This window comes from Calypte anna, chromosome 5A, assembly GCF_003957555.1.
Source record: "Calypte anna isolate BGI_N300 chromosome 5A, bCalAnn1_v1.p, whole genome shotgun sequence".
Lineage (NCBI taxonomy): Eukaryota > Metazoa > Chordata > Aves > Apodiformes > Trochilidae > Calypte > Calypte anna.
In genome coordinates, this window is record NC_044251.1 from 33,322,970 (window position 1) to 33,347,612 (window position 24,643).

A 24,643-nucleotide genomic window follows, 5' to 3' on the forward strand; every position below is an offset into this window, starting at 1 on the left:
TCTGGCCGCAGAATGAAAGAACCTATGCCTAGAAGTGCAACACTTTGCATAAACTGGGGATAATTCTTTGTCTGGTGTCATTTTCCATGAATTGTGAAGTGTTCAGGTTTGTTCCTTCAAGGTTGTTGAAGAAACAGTTGTGAAATACAGCTGAGTTATCCTGAATTGAGTGCTAATTAATACACCATAGAGGGAGGATCCTAGAGGATTGCTCAGTCGTTGCTTTTCCTTCTGTATGACAGGTTTTTTGTAATTTAAATTTGGTGGAGTTGCTTATTTCCAAAAATTTCCTTGTGAGGTGTCCATCTACAAAACTTCTTTCTTGCTTCCTGGAGAATATTTACATATTTGATCAATTTCTAAAATTGTTATTAATTTTGCATATTAGTGAAGAATGTTTTTAACTGCATGCTAGTCTGGTTTTGTAGGAATTCTTATGTACAGAACTTGATGTTAGTAAAGAAAATCTCCCATGCTCTCACAAGTATGTCAGTGTTTCATGGGGCAGTTGGCTGCACCTAAAGCTCTAACATTATAGTGTATATTGCTGTGGTGTAAAACGACTGCATTGACTAAAGGGGAAAAAACCAAACACAGCAGATCTTCAGTACTGCTTTAGTAATCTCCTTTAGTTGTCTATAGCCATGCATCAGGCTTTTTCAGGAGTAATCCTTCTTAGTATATCTTACAGATCTGATGGTTGTATGATGGATTATGTCACTGTGTCCTGCTATGCTCATTATTGTGACCTTCCTTGTGGGGTACCTCTTCCAAACCTAGGCTAAAGCTAAGATTGCTGATTTTGCTTAGAATATGTTTATACACACAAATCAAATTATTGTGCTGGTATGACAGTATTCTCAGAATCATCAGATAGGGGTTTTTTTGAGGGGCAAAAGAAAGCCTTTTGAGGAAGTCTTTATTTACAAAACAGAAGTATGCTTATTACTTTCTATTACAAATAACTGAAAGGAAATGGGTTAGGTGTTTTTTTTTCCTTCCTATATGCAGTTATTCATCAAGTCTTACTGTTTTCTTGTACAAGAAAAGATGGTGTAGTAAGCTGCATGCTAGTTGTGCCTTTTTCTTTAAAGCTAATCAGTAATCATAAGCTGGAAGCACAGTCATTGCAGTGAAGTTGCTGTGGGCAACTGCTGGAGAGGAATCTAGATTCTGAAATTGGCATTAATGGCTCTTGTTATTGAATTGTAGGGGAAGTGTTTGACTATCTGGTTGCACATGGAAGAATGAAGGAAAAGGAGGCTAGAGCTAAATTTAGACAGGTATGTATAACATTTCTATACATCAGCTTTCCTCTCCCCTCCCGGTTTTTAATGCTGAAATGAGTAAAATGGCTGGCCTTTGCATTTGAGTTATGGAAGTGTTCAGCATGTTGTGGTCTTGTAAATCTGTGTGGGGAAAAAACTTGGGTTATAGTAGTCCTTTGAAGGGTTTAGTAGTCCATCCAGTGGAGCTTGCTTCCCAGTACTGTGTTGCTGGGGTGTCCAGGAGTGCCAGAACACAGCAGCTGCTGGATTTGAATGTGCATTTCGTTCCAAAATTAATTTCCTTTGGGTTGATTTCATATATCCTTAGTTATCTGGTCTGTAACCTTTCGAAGTTGCTCAAATGTTACAGGCTACAAACAGGCCAGTTTGAAAATGCAGGCAGTGCATGTTTCAGGCAGCAATAACAGCCATCTGCTTACACAAAGATGCAGTTTCCTGGCTGTTCTAAAAAGTCACTGAAAAGTAGTTTGTAGGCTTGTTAGTTAGGCTTACTTTATGATGGATAACCTAGCCCTGCAAAGATGCTGACAATTAATCTGTAAAAAATGTTTCTATTTTATAGTAAAGTCTTATTGAGTATAACCAAATACTTTTGCCTCACTAGTTAAAATCCAGATCTCTGCTCCTGTAGAATTTAGAGTTTTGTTTGCAGCCCTCACTGGTGAGATACACTTTGTTTTCTGCTCTTGTGCAGAAATGTATAAGTGCCTGTGTTATTTGCATCTCTTTGGTCACTTGGATAGCCTAGATAATGCTGTGAATAATAAGTATCAAAATTATGTTCCTCCTTAATGACAGTTTAAAGTAATCATTCAGTCAAACACTCTTGTCTCTATTATGTAGGGATTTTAAACTGGTGAACTGCAGCAACAGTGTGACAGCCATTTTCACTGATGGAAGGGAAGGCTCTAATAGCTTCATTTCTTAAAAATAACCATACAAAAGTAGAAGAAATTTGACTTTATGTGAGATTCCAGGAAATGAATCAATGACTTTCATGAAATTCCTTGCAAGAAAACCTTTTACACTTCTCTTACGTGGATAGTGTGACTGAAAGTAACAATTTGCAAACTAGGAAATCGTGCCACAATTTTTTTGATCCCTTTGTCTTGTGTAGAAAAAATTGTGTAAAAGCAATGTAAGCAATAAACTCAAGAGTAGCATTGAAAGTAAAAAAACCCAAAAACAATAACCAAACCCCCAAAACAGAATCATAAGAAGGCAGCATAAGCATTGCTATGAAGTATTTGTTCCTTTGTTTTCTCTCATCTCTTCAAATCTTGTATTTACCTTCTTTAATCTTTTGCCAGAAAAAAATAAAAACCAAAACAAAAACAACTCTGCCACACCAAAGCCCAAACAAACAAAACAACAACAAAAAAGCAGCTGCAAACTTTCTATCCCCAGAAGTGCCTTGTGGTTGCTGAAGTTACACAGCATAATAGTAGGGAAAAATTTTCTTCCTCTTTAACAAATTCTTACATGTCTTTTTAAAGCTACTTTCCTCTTCTGGCAGGTAGAGAATTTTCCTTTGTGATTGAGGGTTTCTGGTGTTTCTGTTCTGTGCTGGAGTAGATATGATGGGCTATGGAGCAGTTGCTTCACCATCTCTTTTAAGTCCCAGGCTATTGCCTTGGTCTTTGTAATGTCACTTGAAGAGCCTCAGAGTAACTTGAGGAAGGGTTTGCTGTTCTGTCTTGGATGTGAATGTTGAAAACCTCTACTGGTGTGATTGTCTGCTCTTTGTCCTCTGTTTCTTTTATCAGGAGTTGAGTGGAAAAAGATCTTGCATTAATTCCACTGAAATAGCACGTTTGTTCAACAACTACCTATTTTTTTCTAACAAATTAACTTAAAGTGAAAAACTTGTGCAAACAGGTCAAACGTGTTTTACAGGAACACTTAGTGCTTACTTTAATGGCATAATGTGAGTAGTACAGCATATCTGTAACTTCATTTTTCAAAAGCAAATACGAAGGGAAAAAAAGTAAAAAATAATTACCTGCAGAGCTGGATAGTGACCCATCAAGAGTTGATTTTCTGTAGTTCAGATTCTCAATTTAATTTTTTTGTGTGTGTGTATGTGTACTTCAGTATACTAAATGCTCTTTGTGAAGATACCTAGGTGCTTTCACTTGAGTGGTGAAATACACAATCATGTTTTCAGTTTCTTCTAACTCTTCGTCACCTGGCACAGGCAACTGTGCCCTGCCCTCCCCCTACAGCTGACTTCCCAGCTACCCAACTCCACCACAGGGACCTTGGTCTTAAAGATAGGAGGGTCTTGAGAGCTTCAAAAGCATAAACACTTGGAAAAAAAGACAGAACCATAGTAATAACCCAAGGAAAGAAACTATAGCACAAGCCTATTGTGCTTGGCTAGAGAGATCATGCGTGCAGGAGAGAGGTCAGGAAACTTTGATCATTTCTTGGCATCTCTTAGACACTAGAACTCTCACCGTTGGGACAGTGTCAAAGGAAACTAGATCTTGCTGGGTTTACAGGTCATAAAACTATTCATTTCACCTTACTGTAGTCCCAGAGTAGCTTCATATAGTTTTTAGCCATTGTTGGAGGGAGAATGCTCTCTGGAGACCTTTTATCTGATTCCGTGCAGCTGTTCTTATGTCAGATGGGGACTTAGGACATAATAGATTTTTTTTTTTTTTTTTAATTCACTAACACAGTGGATCTCTTTTAAACTTTTAAACTGAATAAACAGTTGTGCCATGGTATTGAGCTTAGTTCTTACAATAGGCTGTGTTACATCTTGTTTTCAGTTCATGTTTCTTCTTTCAGTAGATGTGATCTCTGAATCAAACACTTAATGTTTCATCTGAGGAGGCACTTCCTCTCTAGCAGGCAAAGAGCAGAACTTGGTAACTCTCCCCTCTTTGCTTGTTAAAAAAAAATTCTGTCCATTTTGTTACACATACTTAAGGTTATGAGCAGGAAAAAAAGAATGTAAGACAGTGAACACATTATTCCAGTCACGCTTGAGAAGGAGCACAGGAGAGGGTACAAAGACTAAAAATACAGCCATGCTCCACAGTTCTCAGTTTCAAGCTCCTTTTGTGCAGCCGTGTGTAAGAAATTCAAATCCAGAACATTTTGCATTCCTAATGTCACCTCGTTTTTATTCCCCTATTACAGGCTTCCAAGCAGTTCTGATTCAATCTTACCATCCTTTTTCCATGGAAAAATCTGCCCATCTGGATAAGAATTAATGCAAAAAATGGGAAGCCAAGACTCAGGGAAGGGGGTATCCCAAAATCCATGTGTATTTGTTCTGTCTCTTCCTCTTCTGTGTCCAAACTAGATGGGGCCTCCTTCAGTCTTCCCACTGTTTCCCTGCAGAAGCAGTTTAAAGCTTTTAATGCTGGTAGATGTTAGGACAGATCTTGGAAAATAAAAGAAATCTACAAAATACATTTCATTTGTATGTTTCATTTAAGAAACAGGACACTCTTGGCAGTGTGAAAGGAATGTTGAGAGGTCATTTACCTATCCTTTTGTTATTCATTCCTCATGAGCAATGGTTTTTCTGCCTAGAGATAACTTGTTCTAACTTGTACTTTAAAACCTATGATTATACAGATTTTTTTAAATCCCTCCCAAGAAATGTATTTCAATGCTTCAGTTGTTACCTCTAGCAAAAAGATCTGCTGTTTGTTCCCCTCTTCTCCCCACCTGCCAAGCATAAGCAAATTTCTCACACTCAAGAATTTTATGGGTGAGGGAGCTGTGAGTGGAAACAGGGATGGAAGGTGGAAAACAAGGGACTTAATCCAGTGCAGCCATGCTTTTTGCTATTTTTCATTCATGTCTTGACCGCTGTTCTTCAGTTAATAATGTTGTGCACATTGCATTATTTCCCTTACATTTAACTCAGATTTACTTTTGCAGTCTCTGTGCTATCCTGTTGCATTGCAGAGCAGTTCAAAAGCATTTCTAAAGGAAGCCACTGATTGATCTGCTAGACCTTCTGCTCTTAGTCAGCTTAAAAGCAGTTTAGGAGTGAGTGGTATAGTTCTGTCCTTGCCATCCTGACTAAAGCTTGAGGTGTTTGTCATGCTGTCAGCCTTGAGAACACCTGCAGAGTGAGCTTGTGGCTGGTGCAGAAGCAGTGGTGGAAAGGAAGGAAAACCAAATGAATGATACAAGTGGTGGCATGGGAAAACTAGCAGCTTCAGTTACTATAAAATGCTGAGCTTGGAGTCTGCAGAAGGACCCAATACAAAAAGGAACAAGCAAAACCAGAATGAAAGCATAGGGAATGGCAATATTTCAGCTCTTCACAGACTGCCTGGCTTCTAAGGTAGCATTTTGTATCTGTGTGATTCAGTAAGACAGGAGCACAAAGACTGTAACATTGGCACCTAAGTTCTGAATTCATAATTACCTGATAGGTCAGTTTTTTGACCTACCAAGAACCTTACTTTCATCCACTCTAAATATTTAAGATAAGAACCATTGTTACCAGTATAGGAGGAACTCTGTGCTAAGATGGGCAGTTTGATCATGAGTGTTTTTTTTGTAATGTTACCTCACCTTTCTGTATTGGAAATCTTAATTGTGAATGAAGAATGGAAAGATGGTTATTTAACTGTAATTATTACATTAAATTATTTTATGTGAAATTCCATTTATTTTAAAAAGATATAACATCTGCCTCAATTCTGATCACATGCCTGAGAATAAAATGTTTCTTACCACATTTGTGATGATGTAACAATGAGACTTTATCCAGCTTTTCCATACATGCAGAGTTCTGTGGCAGTTCTCATGGCTCAGAAGAAATGTACTAGGACACTCTACTGTGTAAATAGCATATATAGTTTGCTACATAAAACAGGAAAAAACTTAATGATATTTGGAAATGATTATGGAAGAAATTACTCTGTTAACACTTGAGAGAGGCAGAGTTTTTCCAGTGAGCTTGCTACTCTTTTACAGAGAGAAATACAATAAACCATATGTACTTAGCAGACCACTTTCAGATGCACAGTTGCCTCTCGTGGCATAAGTTTTGACAAACAAGCTGTTTCCCAGTAGTTTCTCCAGTAGCTAAGCCCATTTCTTACCCTTTTCTCTCCCTGCTGCAGCATGAAAAATCACCTTTGGAGAGGGACTGGAAAAGTTCAGTCCAGAGGGAAAGCTTTTATAGCTGTATACATTATTGGAATGGAAATACGTCAGTAACCTTTCTGAAAGTCATTGCTTCTACTGGTCTATAATTAGCCACACAGGAAAAACAAAATCCTCTTTCAAGTGTAGTAGAAAGCAAATAGATCAAATAACAAACACCTAAGTTATTTAACAGCTTTCCCCCATGTATATGCTGGTCACTGTAATAGTTGGTAATGTAGCTCTGAGTGGATAAGCACATGTCAACTTAAGTAAAAAATTTGGAAATTTTTGATCAAAACTTCTACTTCTGTGAGATGTCACTTATATAATTGGGTTTGTTTTCTATCCAGATAGTATCTGCAGTGCAGTATTGCCATCAAAAGCATATTGTTCACAGAGATCTCAAGGTGAGTAGAAAAAAGTGTGTGAGGTGTGTGTCAGCTTCAGTACCTGTGGGTGGGACCTTTATTGTGCCAAAAAATGTAGTGTATATTAAGCTTTCTGATTTTTTTTTTAATATGTAAGTTTTGAGGCATGTTTACAGTATAGAACCATTTCAAATAAAAGGAACAGGATTTGTCAGACTTTTAAATATAGAAATTCAGTGTCTGCTGAAAGTCTCCCACCTTGTGTTCAGATTCAAATCTGATAGTGTTACCTCAGTGGCCTTAAAGAAAACAACAACTATGTTCGTAGAGGTAGGACAAGTTTTGTTCTTGAACAGAATGCATTGCTAATTATGTTGATGAAACTGAAGTATGGCATCTCTGTAGCTTGATGTGAAATGGTATAGAGAGAGTTGGGATTGTTCAGCCTGGAGAAGAGAAAGCTCCAGGAGACCCTAGAGCAGCCTTCTGGTACCTGAAGGGGGCCTACAGGAAAGCTGGCGAGGGACTTTTTACAATGGCTTGTAGAGACAGTACAAGAGGGAATGGTTTCAAGCTGAAAGACAGCAGATTTAGATTAGATATTAGGAAGAAATTCTTCCCTGTAAGGGAAGATGTGGCTGCCACTCCCTGGAAGTGTCAAGTTGAGGCTGGATAGGGCTTTAAGCAGCCTGGACTAGTGGGAGGTGTCCCTGCCCATGCAGGGGGGTTGGAAGTGGATGATCTTTAAGGTCATTTCCAACCCAAATCATTCTGTGATACTATGATTCCTTCTTTAAACTATGGATTTTATATTAATGGTGTTGGCACATAATTTGAACATATCATAACTCATAACTTTAAAAAAACCCAAGATCTTAACACCAGAAAACACCACCACCACCAAGAAAAAAACCCCACTTGAAAAAAGCTGAAGATTGTATGTGTTACCAAACTTTGGCAAGCATGCCACATGAAGTGTGCATAGTGAGACTGTATTTTGTTTTCATCTAATAGATAAAAAATGTAAGTTACAGTAGCTCAGGATGCATTTCTGTGGAGAAAATAGATGGTTAATAATACAGTTTTCAGGTAGTGTAGTAGCTCCCGTAGTCTGAAGCCATTGTGGAGATGTTTTTAAAATAGGGGGAATGTGAATGATAGACTAAAGCATCTCTAAAGACCTTGCAAGGGAGAGAATTTTAACAGATATTTCAGCTTTTTGCATTTTAAAAAGGAGTAAAAATGGACAATAGCATTTTAAGTTAAGTATTTTCGGTTCATCTCACTGGCCATTCTTTCTCTTCCAGGCTGAAAATCTATTGCTAGATGCAGATATGAACATTAAAATAGCTGACTTTGGTTTTAGCAATGAATTTACAGTTGGAAATAAACTGGACACCTTTTGTGGCAGCCCACCATATGCTGCTCCAGAGCTTTTTCAAGGGAAAAAATATGATGGACCTGAAGTAGATGTTTGGAGTTTAGGAGTTATTCTTTATACCCTTGTGAGTGGATCTCTTCCTTTCGATGGACAGAACTTAAAGGTACTTTTTTGTAGAACATGTTGGGCATGTTTACCTGATGTTTTATGTCATTTGCTGCTTACAACTCACTGTCTGTTCTTCTGTTACCAAGGAACTAAGAGAAAGAGTGCTACGGGGAAAATACAGGATTCCTTTTTACATGTCCACAGACTGTGAAAACCTTCTCAAACGTTTCCTGGTGCTAAACCCAACAAAAAGAGGCACTCTAGAGGTAATGGCACAAATAAGGTCCCTCAGAAAGCAGGGCTTTATGCTAACCAAACTGTTTTTGGCCTTTAACTTGTCATTGTCATACCATTCCTGAATAGCTTATTTGGAGTGTTGACTAGAGCGTATTACTTGGATTTTAAAAGTTACAAAACAGCTGATTCCACAATTGCTTTCAGAATGAACATGAGAATACACTGCATATGTCATACGACTTTTTCTGATGGTTACCTTGTAGATTCTTACATAAATTGATGATCCACTGGGACATTTTCCACATCTGAAAATGCAAACTGGAACTTTTGATTGCTAGGTTATAGTGTGGTCGCCTTTTTGTCTGCATTTTGTGCCATGATGGAGGAGAAAAGCCAAAAAAAAAAAAACTTTCCTGGTCTGTTATGAGCTTTTAGCTTTCAGCTGTGTGGTAGAACACAGATGACTGGGAGGCAACTTGGCTTGATGTGCATAGTTGATTCTCCTCAGTGGAGCAAAACAATACTAAGTAGGTGCTGGGGCCTCTTCTGCAAAACTAAAATGAGAAAAGGCAGTAGTGTTTGGTAGATGGAGGGGGGGGGGAGTTCTTTCAACAGGTTGTTTTTGCTGCTAAATGTATTGTGCTAGCAAAACCCTTTCTTTTATAGCAAATTATGAAGGACAGGTGGATCAATGCAGGACATGAGGAGGATGAACTTAAACCCTTTGTGGAACCAGAACTAGACATCTCGGACCAGAAAAGAATAGGTAATCAAGTATTTTTCAGATTATGATGATTTTTTGCATTATATGGCTGGTGGGTTTTTTTTCTCTGCCACTCTGTATTTGTTTGCCATTTTGAATAAGTAGCTGATGTGCTAATATTGATATTTCATCAGGCTTATGTTCTCACACTTGTTTTAATTATTTAAATGTTTCATTGTATCTCTTGAACTTAAGCACTCAGCCAGCCTAAACATCATAGTGTTGCAGTTACTTACAGAGTGTGTGTTTTTAGATATTATGGTAGGAATGGGATATTCTCAAGAAGAAATTCAAGAATCCCTCAGTAAAATGAAGTATGATGAAATCACAGCTACATACTTACTGCTAGGAAGGAAATCATCAGAGGTAAGTGCCATTTTTAAAGATGCAAAGAAACAAGAGGATCAGAAAATGTCCCTTAGCAAAGCTAGAAGCAAAATTCAGTAACCAAAAGCATTCCTACAGAGAAGTCTATTACAGTGTCAGCTCTCCAAATGATACTGTGTTTGTTCTCACTCTGATCTTAGTAACTCATGCCTTTTGGCTCCCCAGAAGTACCCCTCTTACTCAGCAGTTACTCTTTGTATGAGTTACATACTTCATATGCCGGTTACTGTCCTGTCTAGTCTAGTAACTCCAATGTGACTGTTCTAGCTCTCTAAGTACTTTAAGAGAACCAAGGAGCAGAAACAGTCAACATAAAAAAGTTCTTGCCTTATAGATTAAACTTAAGATACTTAGAGGGCCTGGCATTAGTAAGCTGCTCTTGGTTCCTCTGCTGGAGGAGCTGATGTGGTGGCTTCTACTGAATGTATCCTCACATCCTGTGAGAATCTTTAAGAGCTGTGAGGAGTCCTGAGAGGAGAGAGAGATTTTTCTTTATCTTATTGTCCTTTTAAGAGCTGCAGATTCCACTGAATTTCACCTACGACAATTGCACAAGAATTTAAGAGAAGTTGGGGACTCTAAGCAACTTCCATGCTGTAAAAAAATCCCTGTGTCCCAGGCCTATCTTCCTTCTGCCTCCCTGTTACTGCTCCCATAACATGGTGGATGTTTAACTTCTTTTGTCTTAACTTGTTTTAATATTCTCATTTGTATCATAGTTGGATGCAAGTGATTCAAGCTCCAGCAGCAATCTTTCACTTGCCAAAGTTAGACCAAGTAGTGATCTTAATAATAGCACTGGACAATCTCCTCATCACAAAGTTCAGAGAAGCATATCTTCTAGCCAGAAACAGCGGCGGTACAGTGATCATGGTGAGCAATTCTCATTTTCAGTGTTGCAGAATATAGTGACTTCCAGGTCTGTTCAGTTTCTGAATTTGTCTCCATCACTCAGAGGTAAGGAGGATGACAACAGACTGGCTCACAGCATGGAGAATAAATAGTTTGAAAACTGGTATCTTTTTTTAAATTGGTTTTGTTATAAAGCCTTCAAAAACAGCTTCTAGAGGAATGTTGTATACATGAACTTAATTGTGCTATTTGGCCTTGTGTCATCCCTTGCATTCCTGACCATGCTGAGGAGGCCCTGTGACACAGAATTCTGAAACCCCCTTTTTCATGAAAAGTGCAGCACTCCTCCCCCATGCTCCTGTATGTCTGTTCAGCTTTTGTTTTCTTTTGACACTAGTAGGTCAGTTTGTCTTTAAAACTTGAAAAAATGCTAGTGTTCCAATATTTCTTGTTTTCTGTTTCCTGAGGGTAGTGTCACTTGATTGTCCCACAGAAATTAAATTTTTAAAGATTAGTGACTCAGATGAACTTGGAACTCTTCTGCTTAATGTGTGTGCAGGATAGTAGCTTAGGGCTTTCTAAGTATCTTAAGTATCTTTCTGCCCATACACTAACTCATACATAAAGTCTCCAGTTAGGTCTACTTTTAAATACCTTAAGTATGTTCAAAGGTTGCTTTCCTTAGGAAGTCTCCTGAGACAACAGTTACTGAGCTTTGAAATGCTTTTTAATATATCTCTCTACATATATTTATATGTATTTTTGTGTGCATGGATATACATACACTTTGACTAGTTGTTATTAATGCACTAACTGCGAAGTTGTTGTATCTTGATGTATCCTTTTCTAAGGAGAGGCAATCCAGGCAGCAGAAAACCCAATCCTAACATCCCCACAGGGTGTTCCCTGTGCCCAGGAACCTGTTAATGCCAGAGAGAGCTGGGGCCTGTTGAAGGGGCTGCCCCATTCTCACATGTGCCTGGTGCCCTTGAGGAGGCTGGTGGCAAATCACCATTTTTTCTGGGCTGCTCCAGGAGCAGAGTCCACTGGCAGTTGGTACCACTGGTGGTCCAGGGTTGTGTCACCAAGTACCTGTCTCAGGAGCTCAGTTTTATCTGAAATTGTTTTGAATATTGTGTGCCAGCCTCATGCTAAAGGTGGATTCTCAATTGAAATGATTCAGTTATTTAAGTGACTTTAAAATGTTTCTAAAGATTTTTTTCCTCCCAAGCCAAACCAGTGCCAGTACTCAAAACACCAGAAGACTCCATTAAATTCTTAATTCTTTCATGGAAATCAAGTAGTATCTTTGTGCAGTGAATTCAAGTAATAGTTATTATGGCCCTCTTGTCCTTAGTAAGGTTAGCAGAAGAGAAGTATCAATCTTGGAATTGTGGTATGAGGGGAAGCGTTACTAGAGTTGACTTGAATATCACATCTGTCAGATTTTATTGACAAAGTAGAGGACCTTGCTTCAGGATGTTGTTTCTGTGTGTTGTCATTGCCTGCCTCCTTTTTCACAATATTTTACTGTCTTCTGAAACATGCATGTTTCACTAATTTAAATAATTACTTAATTTTCTGTTTCTTTTGATTTTTAAGCTGGACCATCCATCCCCTCAGTAGTGGCATATCCCAAAAGAAGCCAGACTAGTACTACAGATAGTGACCTTAAAGAAGAAGGAATTCAATCAAGAAAATCCAGCAGTAGTGCTGTTGCAGGAAGGGGAATTGCACCAGCTAGTCCAATGCTTGGAAATGCCAGCAATCCCAATAAGGCCGATATTCCTGAACGTAAGAAAAGTTCGGCTGTTCCTAGTGTAAGTAGAAATGCTCATTTATCAAAACTGTGAAGTGTGTTTGAGGAGTGAAAGTGTGATTTATCAGTGGTGTTGGTTTACTTTTCATTCATCAAGACTCGGTGTAGGTATCCTGCACTGTTGCTTTCCCCTTCACCCCTGCATCAGTCAGCTCCTCAAGTTACCTTGTAATGTTCCTGAAGTAGTAGTAGATATTAGTAATTAGCACTAGCAGCTGTTAAGGTACATACCTAATTTAAATATAAAAAAGAAGAAACTGAACTCAAAGGCCATCTCCTGAAATTTTATATGAGTAAAGTTATTTCTGATATCACCAACTAGTCTTCTGTGGCCTCTTATACAGAAGGATGAAATTTTTATTATGCCATTTTATAGTTTCATGTATCTAAGGAGCCACCTAATCTTTGTTCTCACACAGGTTGTTCTAAGTCATAATTATGTATATTAAGATTATCAAGCAAATGTAGCTCCAAAACCTGCTGAAGGTTGCATTTCAACTTGAGTTTAAAAGCAGTGTGCCTGGCTTTTGTCCATGTGGACTTCTCACACACACCCCTAGACTCCAACAACAACAAACCACTCTAAGGTGTATAACTAGTGACTTGACAGGGTTGAGTGGTAGGCAGTGAATGGAAAGAAAATTCTTTGGTTTGGCTTTAACATGCATATTCTGTGTGCCTCTCTCTGAGGCAAATTTCTGTTTTCATAACTCTTGAGTCTTGTAAAATTTAATTTACAAAGCTTGGGGATTTTGTATTTTTAAAACTTCCTTCTTTTCAGAAGGAGTAAATTCCCCATGCTTTATTCATCTTGCAGTGGAGTGTTTTATGTTTTTTTTTTTAAGCTTTTCTCACTAAGCTGTCATATTTGGTCACATACTCAGCACTGTTACTTAAAACAAATGAGAAGATAACTTCCTGAACTCATAGCTCGTTGGCAATCTGAAGCAAAAGAAATAAAATCAGATTTATTTCACTTTGTTGGCTCTGTATTGTCACTTGGCTCAGTGGCTGATAGTGACTTGGCTGAAGGATCTCAGTCAAAGTGATTCCTTGGAAAAGACATGTCTTCTGCTGTAGCAGCTGTTACTCATAAATATGAACAAGACCTCATGATTTTAGGGAATGCTTTTCTGATTTTTTTAGTCCCTTGCCCTTTCCCTTTTCCCATCTTGTTTTTTGATCAGTCCAGAAACCATTCAGACTTTGTTCTCACATGACAGTTCTTAGCTACCAAGCCTCAAAATGGTGGTATAATCAAATCAGTTTTGTACTAGTTTGTGGCCTTACTCTGTATTGTGAAGTGCCTTATTCAGGAGCTTTGCATGACATTTAAAACATATTTTACATTCAGCATCTTCAGTATTTTTATCTTCTGTTCTACACCAGTCCCAAGTCCTGGGGATTTATTCCAGTAGTCTTCAAATTTCATACAGTGTAGCTGAAATAAAATATGAGCTCATAACCGTGGGATAGTTCTCTCTTCTGATTTATTGTGCGGCTGATCCAACTGATCTTTTACTAGCAGTGATACAAAGTGAACATGGAATCAGACCTATGATGTCACTCAGTTAATTAGTGTTTTAAATTCTCTGTTTATAGCTCTTCATGTCAGACTGTGCAAACTTTTTTTCTTTTTTTCCCTTGCTAGAGATTAGTCTTTTGCTTTCTGGCTGTTGGAGATTGAGGGAAGCACTGACTTTTTACAGAATTCCTGGAAATTATTAAGGAAATCATTAGTTTTATTTCTCACATTCATCAGCATACATCTAGAACAGAATAAAAGAGTGAGTTACCATATTGTCCTGAAAAAAGTTTGCAGTGGAGAGAGTTTGTATTGTTGCTGGGCACTTAGTTTCTGAAATCAGTAGTATGCTGAGAAAATCGCTGAAGGGTCAGCAAAATACTGTTTAAAAATGGATATTACTTTGATAGATACAGCAAAAGTAGTAGAACTGGTCCTAGCTGGAGACCATTAACCAGTTGTGTGCTGCTCTTATTAAATAACAAAGCTTATAAGCATGCACTTAAGGATAAGAGTTGTGTTTGTAGAGCAGATAGCTGGGTCTGGGATTGGAGTAAGGAGCTCCAAGCTGTACTTGTAGAATTGACAGAGCATTTAAACTAAATAGGCTAAACTAAGTGCACATCATAAATCAGGTTCATTGTGCAAATACCAAATTAATAATGAAAACCTGCTACAGGGATCCCCAGCAGCAACTAGTAATAACTCCTTGTTTATTACTCTCAGCTCTGGATTTTTCTCAGTGCTTGTGACAAAGCTGCCCCAAAGTCCTTAGTATAGCTTTGAGAAAACTGGAAGAGGAAAATAGAAGGTATGTTTGGAAAAGAATTTAGGACCAAAAAGCATACTAGTGCTCTTAAGTAAATTGGTTTATTACTGTAAGTCAAAAGCTGATTCTTTTTTCATCAGTTCTTGTCTTGGTATCTCTTAGTGTAAAAATAGCCTGCCCGAGCAGTGGGCACAAAACTCTCAAGGTAAAGAGCAGGACTCTGTACCACAGGTTCATCCTTTGTGCTGTGACTGAACCTTGCACATATGCTCATAAGTCTCAGCATGTGCTTTTGCAGTGTCAACACCTCCTGCAAAAAAGGCAGATGATGTCATGAGGAATAACTTATGCAGCTAACCCTAACCCTAGGGGCTGTCACATGGTGCTGTTGACACCAGTTTCGGGCTTCCCTTGCTGTGCACCTGTGCAACTTAGACATGCCCAGAGGTTAATAGTCTGTATGTTAGCTGAACAAAAAAAAGAAAAATCCCCAAAAAACCAAAAGTGTAGTTGAAGAACCTCCTTGATGAATCCTGAATGGAGGTCATACACTTAAGAAGTATAAATACCCAATACCAAGACTGTATCCTTGCTAAAATTGAAGTTTGGAAATAGTTAAATTTCTCTTGTAATCTCTGAAATCTGAGCCAAAGAGGAAAAAAAAATGTATACTGATCCTTTGGTCTTTACATTCCAGAAAGAGAGCTGGGAAAGTGCATCTTTAGAGTCTTCTGATTTCAGATAAAATACCAAAACCTGTCCACTCCCAAGCCTACAGATGCAGTCTTTACAGTCTGATCCAGCACAGGGATTCCTGTCTTGACTTGCTAGATACACAACATCACAGTACATTTTTATGTTGTGATGTCTTCTCAAGGAAGACAAATATTTAATGCTGAGAGGAAGCCACCCATTATTGAGCGTATTTCCTGCCAGAAGAAGACTGTCAGATATTCTAGATGCTTCATTTTTAATATGTTCAGGAACACAGAACCAAACAGTAAGCAGATATGTTTGAAGTGCCACTGTTTTTCAAGGGTGCTGCAAAATGTTTTACACAGCATGGCTTCATGAGAATATAAACAAAACTTCACCTTCAGTGCACAGCCTTCATTGGTAGAAGGTTTAGTAAAGAGAAGGGAGTTTGCACACTGGCAAATGTCACAGGAAAACCAAAGAATCAAATTTTTTTAAAGTTAGCAGATCTGGAGAAGGGGAATTTGTAAGGAATGAAGTAGAAGGGCCAGGAGGACATCTGCTGATGCTTGGCACATGTCTATCCCTAAGAAGAATTAAGTGATAAATACTTGGGAACTCTTGAGACAACTGCATCCATCTTATTTAATTAACAGTTCTACTAATCTAAAATACTCTTCATACTGTTTGTACTTCTTAACACCAGGAGTTTTTCATTTTTATTTGTACATTCACATAATGGTGTGTGACAGGTCAGCAATCTTTAAAACAGACAAGATGGCTTCATTGTTAAATGCACCCTGCTTAAGACTCCCTAAAAACCAATTATTTTGCCTTACGGCACTGGAGGGGCTTTTGCTGGTCATTGAGAATACTCCACTTTTAACAGTTTTATTTCAGGTTTGGAAGCAAAAAAAGGTTTGAATCCTTTCCTTTTGTGCTTGAACTCATTTTTCCTTTTTTTTTTTTATCCTTCTTCCCATGATTCTCTGCTGTGACCACTTATATGAAACCTTTTCTTAATGCTATTTTTAAAATCCACTTGAATTTCCCTTGTCTATCATAGCAGTAATTCTTCAAAGAACTCCAAAAGGTTAGTTGAGCATGAAGTCCCCTGCCTGATTCTTAGTGGCCATCCTTACTCAACACATGCTTATCCAGGTGCTGACCAGTTGTTCCCTTAAGCAAGCCTCCTCCAAGACTTTCCCCAGCAGTGATGTTTAAAGTCAATAGCCTATTTTGCTTCCTGCTTTGCCCCGTGATCCTTTTTCTTTAAAATATTTTTTAAAGGTGTTTTCTCCACTTTCCAACCATATGCAGTTTCCTGTGTTATGTTCTTGGGGTGGGGAGAAAAAGTGTAAGGCTTGCCAGCTTTTACTTCCTCTACAACCCGGGGGAGCATGTTTATCTAGACCACCATGCTTTTCCTACAGTAATTGCATCTAACTTATTATAATTCTGTTATCTGTGAATTACCTAGCTTCTCAGTCGTTCCTGGAAAATTGACCGCCAACTTGGGCATATCTCCACCCTCTTTCTCTGTAAAGACAGAGGCAAAGTAATTCTATTTCTTTTCTCCCCTCTAAAGTAAGGTCTGTAGTTTAAGTTCCCCTGGTTCTCTTGTCCTCAGTGTATTATGCTTGTATTTAAATGTGTATTTTTTAAAATGTTTTTTTTTTAATTCTCTGCAATTTGTCTCTTTAATGTGACTTATTCTTCCTGTTTTTAAAACTTGTCTAGCGTTTTACAGCATTTTCATATTTAAGAAGTCCATGTTTACCTTCCCACTGAATTTTACCACATTTGTTTCTTAAGACTTTGCTTTGCCTATCTTGTTTAAGGATATGATTTTAACTTAAAGGAAAATTCTACACTCTACAAGTGGTAAAGTATTTCAAAAGTAGGCTGTAAAGACAGGCTGTCCAGATGTAGATGAATGCTATACATGCTAAGAACTTGTAACTGAAAACATTGGTCACTAAAAATTTAAGTGATACTAATTTTGAGTCATCAACATGAAATTCAAGAATAACTTGTTACTATTATTTTATGCATTATTACTTTAAAATACTGGAAGATGTATGTGTATTAGCTTAATCAGTTATTTTAAAATAGCATAAAATAAAACAGCCTTCAATTATATGTAGTCCTAAACCCAGAAAAGCCTTCTGTGGGGAATAACAAGCCTATGCTTTTTAATTGTAGAATAATACTGCCCCCGGAGCGATGACCCGGCGCAACACTTATGTTTGTAGTGAAAGAACCACTGCTGATCGGCATTCAGTGATACAGAATGGCAAGGAGAACAGGTATATGGAATGTCTTCCTGTGGTGTATGTCCCTTGTCTTCCCATTTCCCAAAAACTCCAATGCCTAATGTAAAAATCAGTAATATTCTAGTGTAATGCTTAATGGAAGGTGAGTGAATGGATGAATCTTTGCTTATGGAGCACCTGTAAGTATATTGTGGGTTTTTTTCTCCCATGCTTACTTATTACAGCCCTTATACTTAAAATGCAAAAGAAGGATCTAAATTTCTGGTTAAATACACGTCATATTTTACAGCCTTCATCTTAAACCAGTTGTTAACTCCTGTGGCCAAACAACTGCAGAAGAGGCATGTTTAGTGTCAAACCATACTAAGGCCATCTCTTGGGCTGTTCTCTTTTCACATTTCACTCTAAACTGTACTTTGTTGGGATTATTTTTAATACTTTTTTTTTTCTACAAAATCTCAGGGTGAAAGTTGTTGGGTTATTTTTCTGAGCAAAAAAGAAATAGTGATAGGCCATTATCTTGGACAAGAAATTGTCTTGTACCTTACTGACATCCCTGTAGTCTAATTTCTTTCCAGTATTTATAGAAGTCATTTACAGAAGGGAAGCATTGATACCTCCATATTAGGAGTGAGAACAGTCAGAGGAATAACAGGTTTTCTTTTAATTTACTGAATGAAAGCCTGACAGAAGCATAGAGTGGAATTGGGGTTCCTATTTTAGCTTCATAGCCACATCTAGTGCCATCCTTTCCTCTCTACCAAATTCTGAGGAGAGCTGTAGAAAATAAATATAATAGTGAATGTAGACATTAGATATAGAGTAATGCTTGTGAAGAATACCACCAGATTTCCATACTGGCTGAGATGTTTTAAGTTCCAACCAACCATTCTTCACAAAATTTTACTTATCTCAAAAGCTGGTAAAAAGGAAGTAGTTGGCAGTTGCCAGGAGAGAACCCAGATGGCTGGTACTTGAAAAAGATGTTTAAGTCTGGACAATTGTGTACTTCTCTCCTACTTTTCCCAATTGTCTCCACCCCTTCCTATTTTTATATGGTAAAGGATGAGAAGAAAATACTTTTTTTTCTAGCTCATATTAAAGTAGGTGAAAGATCTACCATTTTTTCACAGAATTTTCCTCCCTTCCTTTTGGCAGTTTATAAGGAAGAGTGGCAAAGTTTTGAAGTTGAATGTAAAGTCTGTCTGTCCCTTGTTTGATCCCCGGAGCCTAGGGATAAAGAACATGATTTTGACCCTGTCTCTTCCTCCTACCTTTCTGCAAGCTGAAAGTGATTAAGGAAAATGTCAAGTGTAAGTTTGAAGAGTGCCAAAATCTAGCTGGGCAGCTGGGCCTGCAGTCACCTGTCTTGTGAAGTACGGCACAGCTCTTTGGTGCTGTCTCTTAGTGCGTCTGTCTCAGCCTTCATTGGAAGTCATTGTTAACATTACCAAGTTTGTTTAGATTAAAGCTAGCCCTGCTTTCTTTGATTTGATATTTTTGTAGAATTTTTCTTTCCAAACTCTTCTTCAAAAATGAATCTTTCTGTCCAAAATAGTTTTGACCAGATTTGATTACCTGATTTCTTGGTGTAGTAACAATTTTGTTCATTTTTAAACTAATGTATTTATAATATCTTGTCTACATTTTTTAATCACATTTTGAAAAGTTATTAGATATCACCTGTGAGGAATGCTTGAGATATCCCCTTAATTTAGGAGTCACTTAATACATTTAAGGAGCTGTCTTTCTGGTTACTTATTTTTTTTCCCAGCTTTTGAGTGTCTTGGCAAACTGCTGTCTTGCTGGTTTGTCACAAATAGGCAGGCTCAAAGTTAATCTTGAGTAATTCTTGACAACTATAATAATTCAATTTTGTATCCATCTTTTGTTATCCTTATGTAATTTACCTTCTGTTGTCAATGTGGTATCAAAACATCATTTGCTTACCCTGCAAAATTTATCCCCATTTGGGTTATTTGAAGTCTCTAAGCATTCATATTTTCACAATGATGATTATGATAATAAATATAATAATATTTTGTTGCTCTTTATAGAGAGTTAGTATAGGAAAAGATTTGGCACAGGATTCAGAAGTTATGCATGAATATATTTTGCTACTGTAACTGGGTAAAGGCTTGACTGAACACATGAAATGCAGAGACCTTTAATGCAGGCTACAGAAATATGGCTACGGATAGGATTGGCTCTTGAGAAGGAATTCTGCCTGTCTTCAGGTGTTCCTGTAGTATTTCTATTATTGTACTCTCAACTTGACACCAAGTAACTTTAGAAACTTGCTTTATAGAAGAAAAAACATTACAAGTTCCGGAGTAGAACCTGACCTTTTTATAAATCCAAAGTTTTGTTAAAAATGGCTTCTCCGATGTGGAAGTGTTTGGTAGGAAATGTTAAAGGCAGGAGTTAATTACTGTAGATAATTTGTTACAGATTGGATTTTAGATTTTCCATAGCCAGTCAGATACCAACTGTGACCCAGTGAAAACTTGGCAGCTTTAAAAGGCAAGATGTGCACATTTCAAGTCCCTGTTCTTCCTGTAGAGAAAGCATTGAAATGTTGCCTGTTCTGTTATTATTTTGAACACTGATTTCTGAGAAGGCACTATTTATGAAGGTATGGAAACTTTGAAGCATTGGTAGCCAGCTAGTTGACTTGGTAGTGAAGGATGTAGTCTGAAAGACCCCATGCCAGAGTGGTGAAAGTGAAGTGTTTCCAAGTCTCACATCCCTACTTTAACACATTGTGTGGCATTCTGCTGGAGATGACTCTGTTGGCCTTCTTCCAAAGCCTGAGCATTAATTAACACACTTTGGGACTCATGAAACACTCTTCATAATGATAGGCAATTGCTTTAAATCATTTTTAGCATGAATGATTTACAATAGTCTCCGATTTTTAATAAGCCTTGACGCTAATTGGTGAATGTCAGCTTGCTGTTTCTTTGTTCCCAGGCTAGTAATCCAAGGAAGCTGATTTCTAGTAAAGCTTCAGAGGAAGAAATACAAATGTGTTAATGTGTGCTCTGGTACCTTATTGATACCTTGAGCTATCACATCTTTGGAGGCAGGCATCTAAGTAAAACTTGAGTCTAATGTGTTGAAGAACTACATTTTACTCTTTTATCTTTTGCAAGAAATTGAGAGGAAAGGAGCAAGAAGTGCTTGAGAGCAATTATTTGGGGATTACTTGAGTTCAGGGTATTGCTTTTGAGATGAATGTTCATTTCCTTACAATTTCTTAATACTGTGAGGTGGTGTAAAAGCTGGGCTGTGTTGTAGTAGTGGTTGCAGTTGGCAGCCTGCTGGATTGAATCCAGCAGTGTGAGAAGATGCATGCATGACACAGAGAAAGTTTTCCATTATGAAAAGTTAAAAAACAAACAAAAATAAGTCAATTTTGCTAGCTATTTTAGCCAGCAGCTCTGATGTCTGAGCCCTGTTTTCTACTAGTGCTTTGAGAGCTAAACCCAAGATACAGGTCTGCTGATACTTGTAGCTGGACTAGCATTCTTCTCTCCAGTGTCTGACATAGCAGAAAATAACAGGAATTGAATTTCAGTGTATGTAACCATGAAGTAACCTGGAAGTGAAGATGCAGTGTCATGAAGCTGCCATTGACAATTACTAATTTCTTAACTTTGAACATTTCTGAATTACAATTGCCTTACTTTTAAAGCAAAGATCAGATGAATGCTGTGGTAGCCTGAAAGGCCCAGTACATCATCTGACCATTCAGTTTTCTCTCATCCTTATTGTTATTAGGTAATGTGAAGGCTGAGGAGAGTATTTTGGCCCAAAGAAAGAAAACTATTCCGTGCTCCCATTTTAACATATTAAACAGCCAGCAGCTTATGGGCCATTCTACTAAGACAGCCCTGTAGACCTTCCTTCAAAGCCTGAATAGTAATTTGGAGAATTTAAGGGTTGTGACCAAGTGAGAGATGTTCTTCAGTGGTCATACCTCTTCCTTTGGAGAACACCAAGCATTATTCATAGCTTCCTACATGTTACAGATTAATTAATTTTTGGGGGGCCTCTCTGGACTTGTTAAAGATCATTATATTGCTGGTTGTGATTGTGCCTGTGAAGTCCCTCCGTTATCAGCTGTAGGTCAAGATTTGACAGCTTGCCCAACATACTCTGATTCAATTTCAACATATTATGAAAACAAAGTATTTCACTGCAGTGATGGAGCTATCAGTCTTTTGGAAGCTGCAGTTGGTGGGGTTTTTTTAAATGCCGTTTTGAATGGTAAGAACAATACCAGCTAGCACAGAACATTGAGTTATTCATGTTCTGTATGTTAAGGAGGGTATCACTGCAAACTAATGCTGATGGTAAAAGAATGATTGTTTCATAGATGTCAAGCACTATAGTGAGGATGCTTTTTAAGGGGAGTATAGGGTAGTTGCTGTTTGAGGGCTGTTAAGAGTCCATGATCTGTGCTAACTCGGTTAATAGAAGGAAAAGTTTGCTTTTTTACAGTGCAGTAGTTTGTTGTTGGTCCATCATGCTCTTCTTTCTGCCTCTGCCTGAACCCAAACCCCCTCACAGCCTGACAGAAATGTTCGCTTACGCAGCTAGTCCTGCTTCAGTTTGTACCACATCCTTCTCCAGTGTTCGGCTGCGACATCAGAAGTCGATGTCCATGTCAGCCTCTGTGCACACGAAGATGATGTTGCCTCCAATAGACAATGGCGCAGATAACTTCAGGCTTATGTAAGAACCTGAAATTGTTGTGAAACTAACTTATACCCACTGCTTCTTAACTTTGTGCTGTGGAATTTTAGTCCTAGATTGTTCTAGTATATATTGCCCACAAGATGTGTGTTTCCTCATTTTTTTTAGTCTTGTTTACATCTGTCTTGTGGTGTGTCAGGCTGTCTGTGACATAATCCTGCAATAATGAACCTTAATTCTTTTCCTGGTGTTAGGAGTATTGGACATTCCATATTGTCAAAGTTTGTGGGAGACGTTAGCAATGTATCCTGAAGGACTTCACTACTTGGAGCAGTTTGCTTGTAGAGAATTTTGTGTAGGCTTCTTTCAAATGAGCAAGATTTTCAAAGATGAACGTATAGAATGTGGAGGGAGAGACTAAAGCTCAGTGTTGCTTCTCTTTCCTGGGAGGAAACTCAGATCATCTATTCTTTTGTCAGTCTTCTCAGTGAAACATTTATGCCTAGTTGATCTAGTCATCTCCAGGATACTCCCAGCATTTTTTTTCTGCCTGTGTAGGTTTCTGTTTCGGCAGCCTTTAATCCTAACTTACAAGTTTTGATTCCACACAGTGCTGTAATAATGTTGGTATTTCCAACCCTGGCCTATATCAAAGTGTCTGCTTATGCTTTACTGTAGAGCGTAGCGTTTTTTGTGTTTCCTGCAGAACCGTAGTGCTTCCGTGAAGAAGTTCTAGCGTTGTTTTTTGTTTTCTGCTCTAGTGCTATTCCTGATCAGAGAACTCCCGTTGCTTCAACTCACAGCATTAGCAGTGCCACCACTCCTGACCGTATTCGTTTCCCCAGAGGAACCGCCAGTCGGAGCACCTTCCATGGACAGCTCCGGGAGCGCCGCACTGCTACCTACAACGGGCCCCCAGCATCGCCCAGTCTGTCCCACGAAGCAACACCACTCTCACAGACTCGAAGCAGGGGCTCCACTAACCTATTTACTAAACTAACTTCAAAACTAACAAGAAGGTAAGCCTCTTAAAGATGGTAATGCAGTATTTCCTCCTTACCAGGTGGTAGGCATACCTAATACATCATTGCTTAAGTTTGTGGGGTTTTTTTGTTTTTTGTGGGTTTTTTGGTCTGCATTCTCTGATGAGTGGCTTAACAGTTCCTGCAACGTAAAATACACTGGCTAACAATTTTTTTTGTGGTTACAGAAGCCATTCACTTTTAACAGTTGAATCAAAAGAAAAAGTGAGACAGCTTGGTCTGTGCTGCTTCTGTGCTCTTCATTTCTGAGGATGCTGAAACATTTCAGCTCATTTCCAAAGCTGCTCACTCCAACTGAGGTCTATCAGTTGACAGCATAAACTAGGATTTAAGTTTTGATAGGTTATGTAGCTTTAGGAGCTCAGATTGCATTTCTCAGTCATTTAGACTATTAATATTTCCAGAACAATCTTGCTGGTAATACACAAAGAGAAATACCAGAGTTGAAAGGGTAGGTGCAGGAAACAAAAGCTGCTTTGGGCAGTAGTGCTAGCATAGGTCATCTTAAAATAATTACAGAACTATCGTTTCAGTCTAGGCAGGAGGCTGGTCAGACTTTGAAAAACAAACTCTTCTTTTGACCTTTAAGTCATGGGCAGGTTCTGGATTTGGTTTGAAGGTGTATTGGTCTATCCAAAGCCTAGCTTAAGTAGGTATTGTTGCCTCACTCAGTGTTTATTCTAATTGGACTTCTTGTTTCAAATCCAAGTAGAATTTTGAATTAGTTCTCACAAACCCTAGAATTGAACTCCCCCTATTTTCCTTGTATGTTTAAAACCTGTCTGTCCAAATACCACATACTTCAGTCCACTCTGACATCCACAGCTTCTGTTTGCAGAAGTGTGGCTTTGTTTATCTTTGCATTAAGATAATTGCCATGTTTTTATACCCTCCTCATCATGTGCAATTTTGTGGAATATATCATTCCAGTCTTGGCCTGCTTGTATTTGTTTTAGGCTTATATCACATCAGCATCAAGTCACTTCCTTCCTGTCTGTTTTGTGACTATACATGCCTACCTCTCAGTATCCTCTTCAGAGGATCCTATTCCTACAAATAATGCTAAGCCAAACTCCAGTTTTTCACAACTGGCTGATTTCAATGTAGAGAGTGAATTTCTTTAAAAATGCAGTTGTTTCTGTGAAAAATGAAAATGTGACAGCCTAGACTTTAGTAAATGTTTTACCTTGCTTAGTGCTTTGCCAACTAACACTTCCCTGTTTTGTTTTGTTCTTTTTCTGTTGAGAGAGATAAAAGATTAATATTTTTTTTAACAATTACGTTATCTGCTTTTTGTCA

At 38.2% G+C, this 24,643-nt stretch overlaps 1 protein-coding gene across 10 annotated transcripts in view; it reads left to right on the plus strand.

Moving 5' to 3' along the window:
* MARK3 (microtubule affinity regulating kinase 3) overlaps positions 1-24,643 on the plus strand; it is a 64,084-nt gene that overhangs the window by 28,839 nt on the left and 10,602 nt on the right. For 5 of the 10 annotated variants that reach the window (XM_030452727.1, XM_030452728.1, XM_030452725.1 and 2 more), the window contains 11 exons: positions 1,213-1,283; positions 6,770-6,826; positions 8,095-8,331; positions 8,423-8,542; positions 9,180-9,279; positions 9,530-9,642; positions 10,383-10,536; positions 12,118-12,335; positions 17,530-17,633; positions 22,176-22,340; positions 23,147-23,320. In XM_030452727.1, the coding sequence (XP_030308587.1) occupies positions 1,213-1,283; positions 6,770-6,826; positions 8,095-8,331; positions 8,423-8,542; positions 9,180-9,279; positions 9,530-9,642; positions 10,383-10,536; positions 12,118-12,335; positions 17,530-17,633; positions 22,176-22,340; positions 23,147-23,320 (1,513 nt within the window). Of the gene's footprint in view, positions 1-1,212; positions 1,284-6,769; positions 6,827-8,094; positions 8,332-8,422; positions 8,543-9,179; positions 9,280-9,529; positions 9,643-10,382; positions 10,537-12,117; positions 12,336-17,529; positions 17,634-22,175; positions 22,341-23,062; positions 23,321-24,643 lie in introns of all 10 variants that reach the window. The other 5 variants (XM_008500013.2, XM_030452730.1, XM_030452731.1 and 2 more) reach the window with 2 other exon arrangements.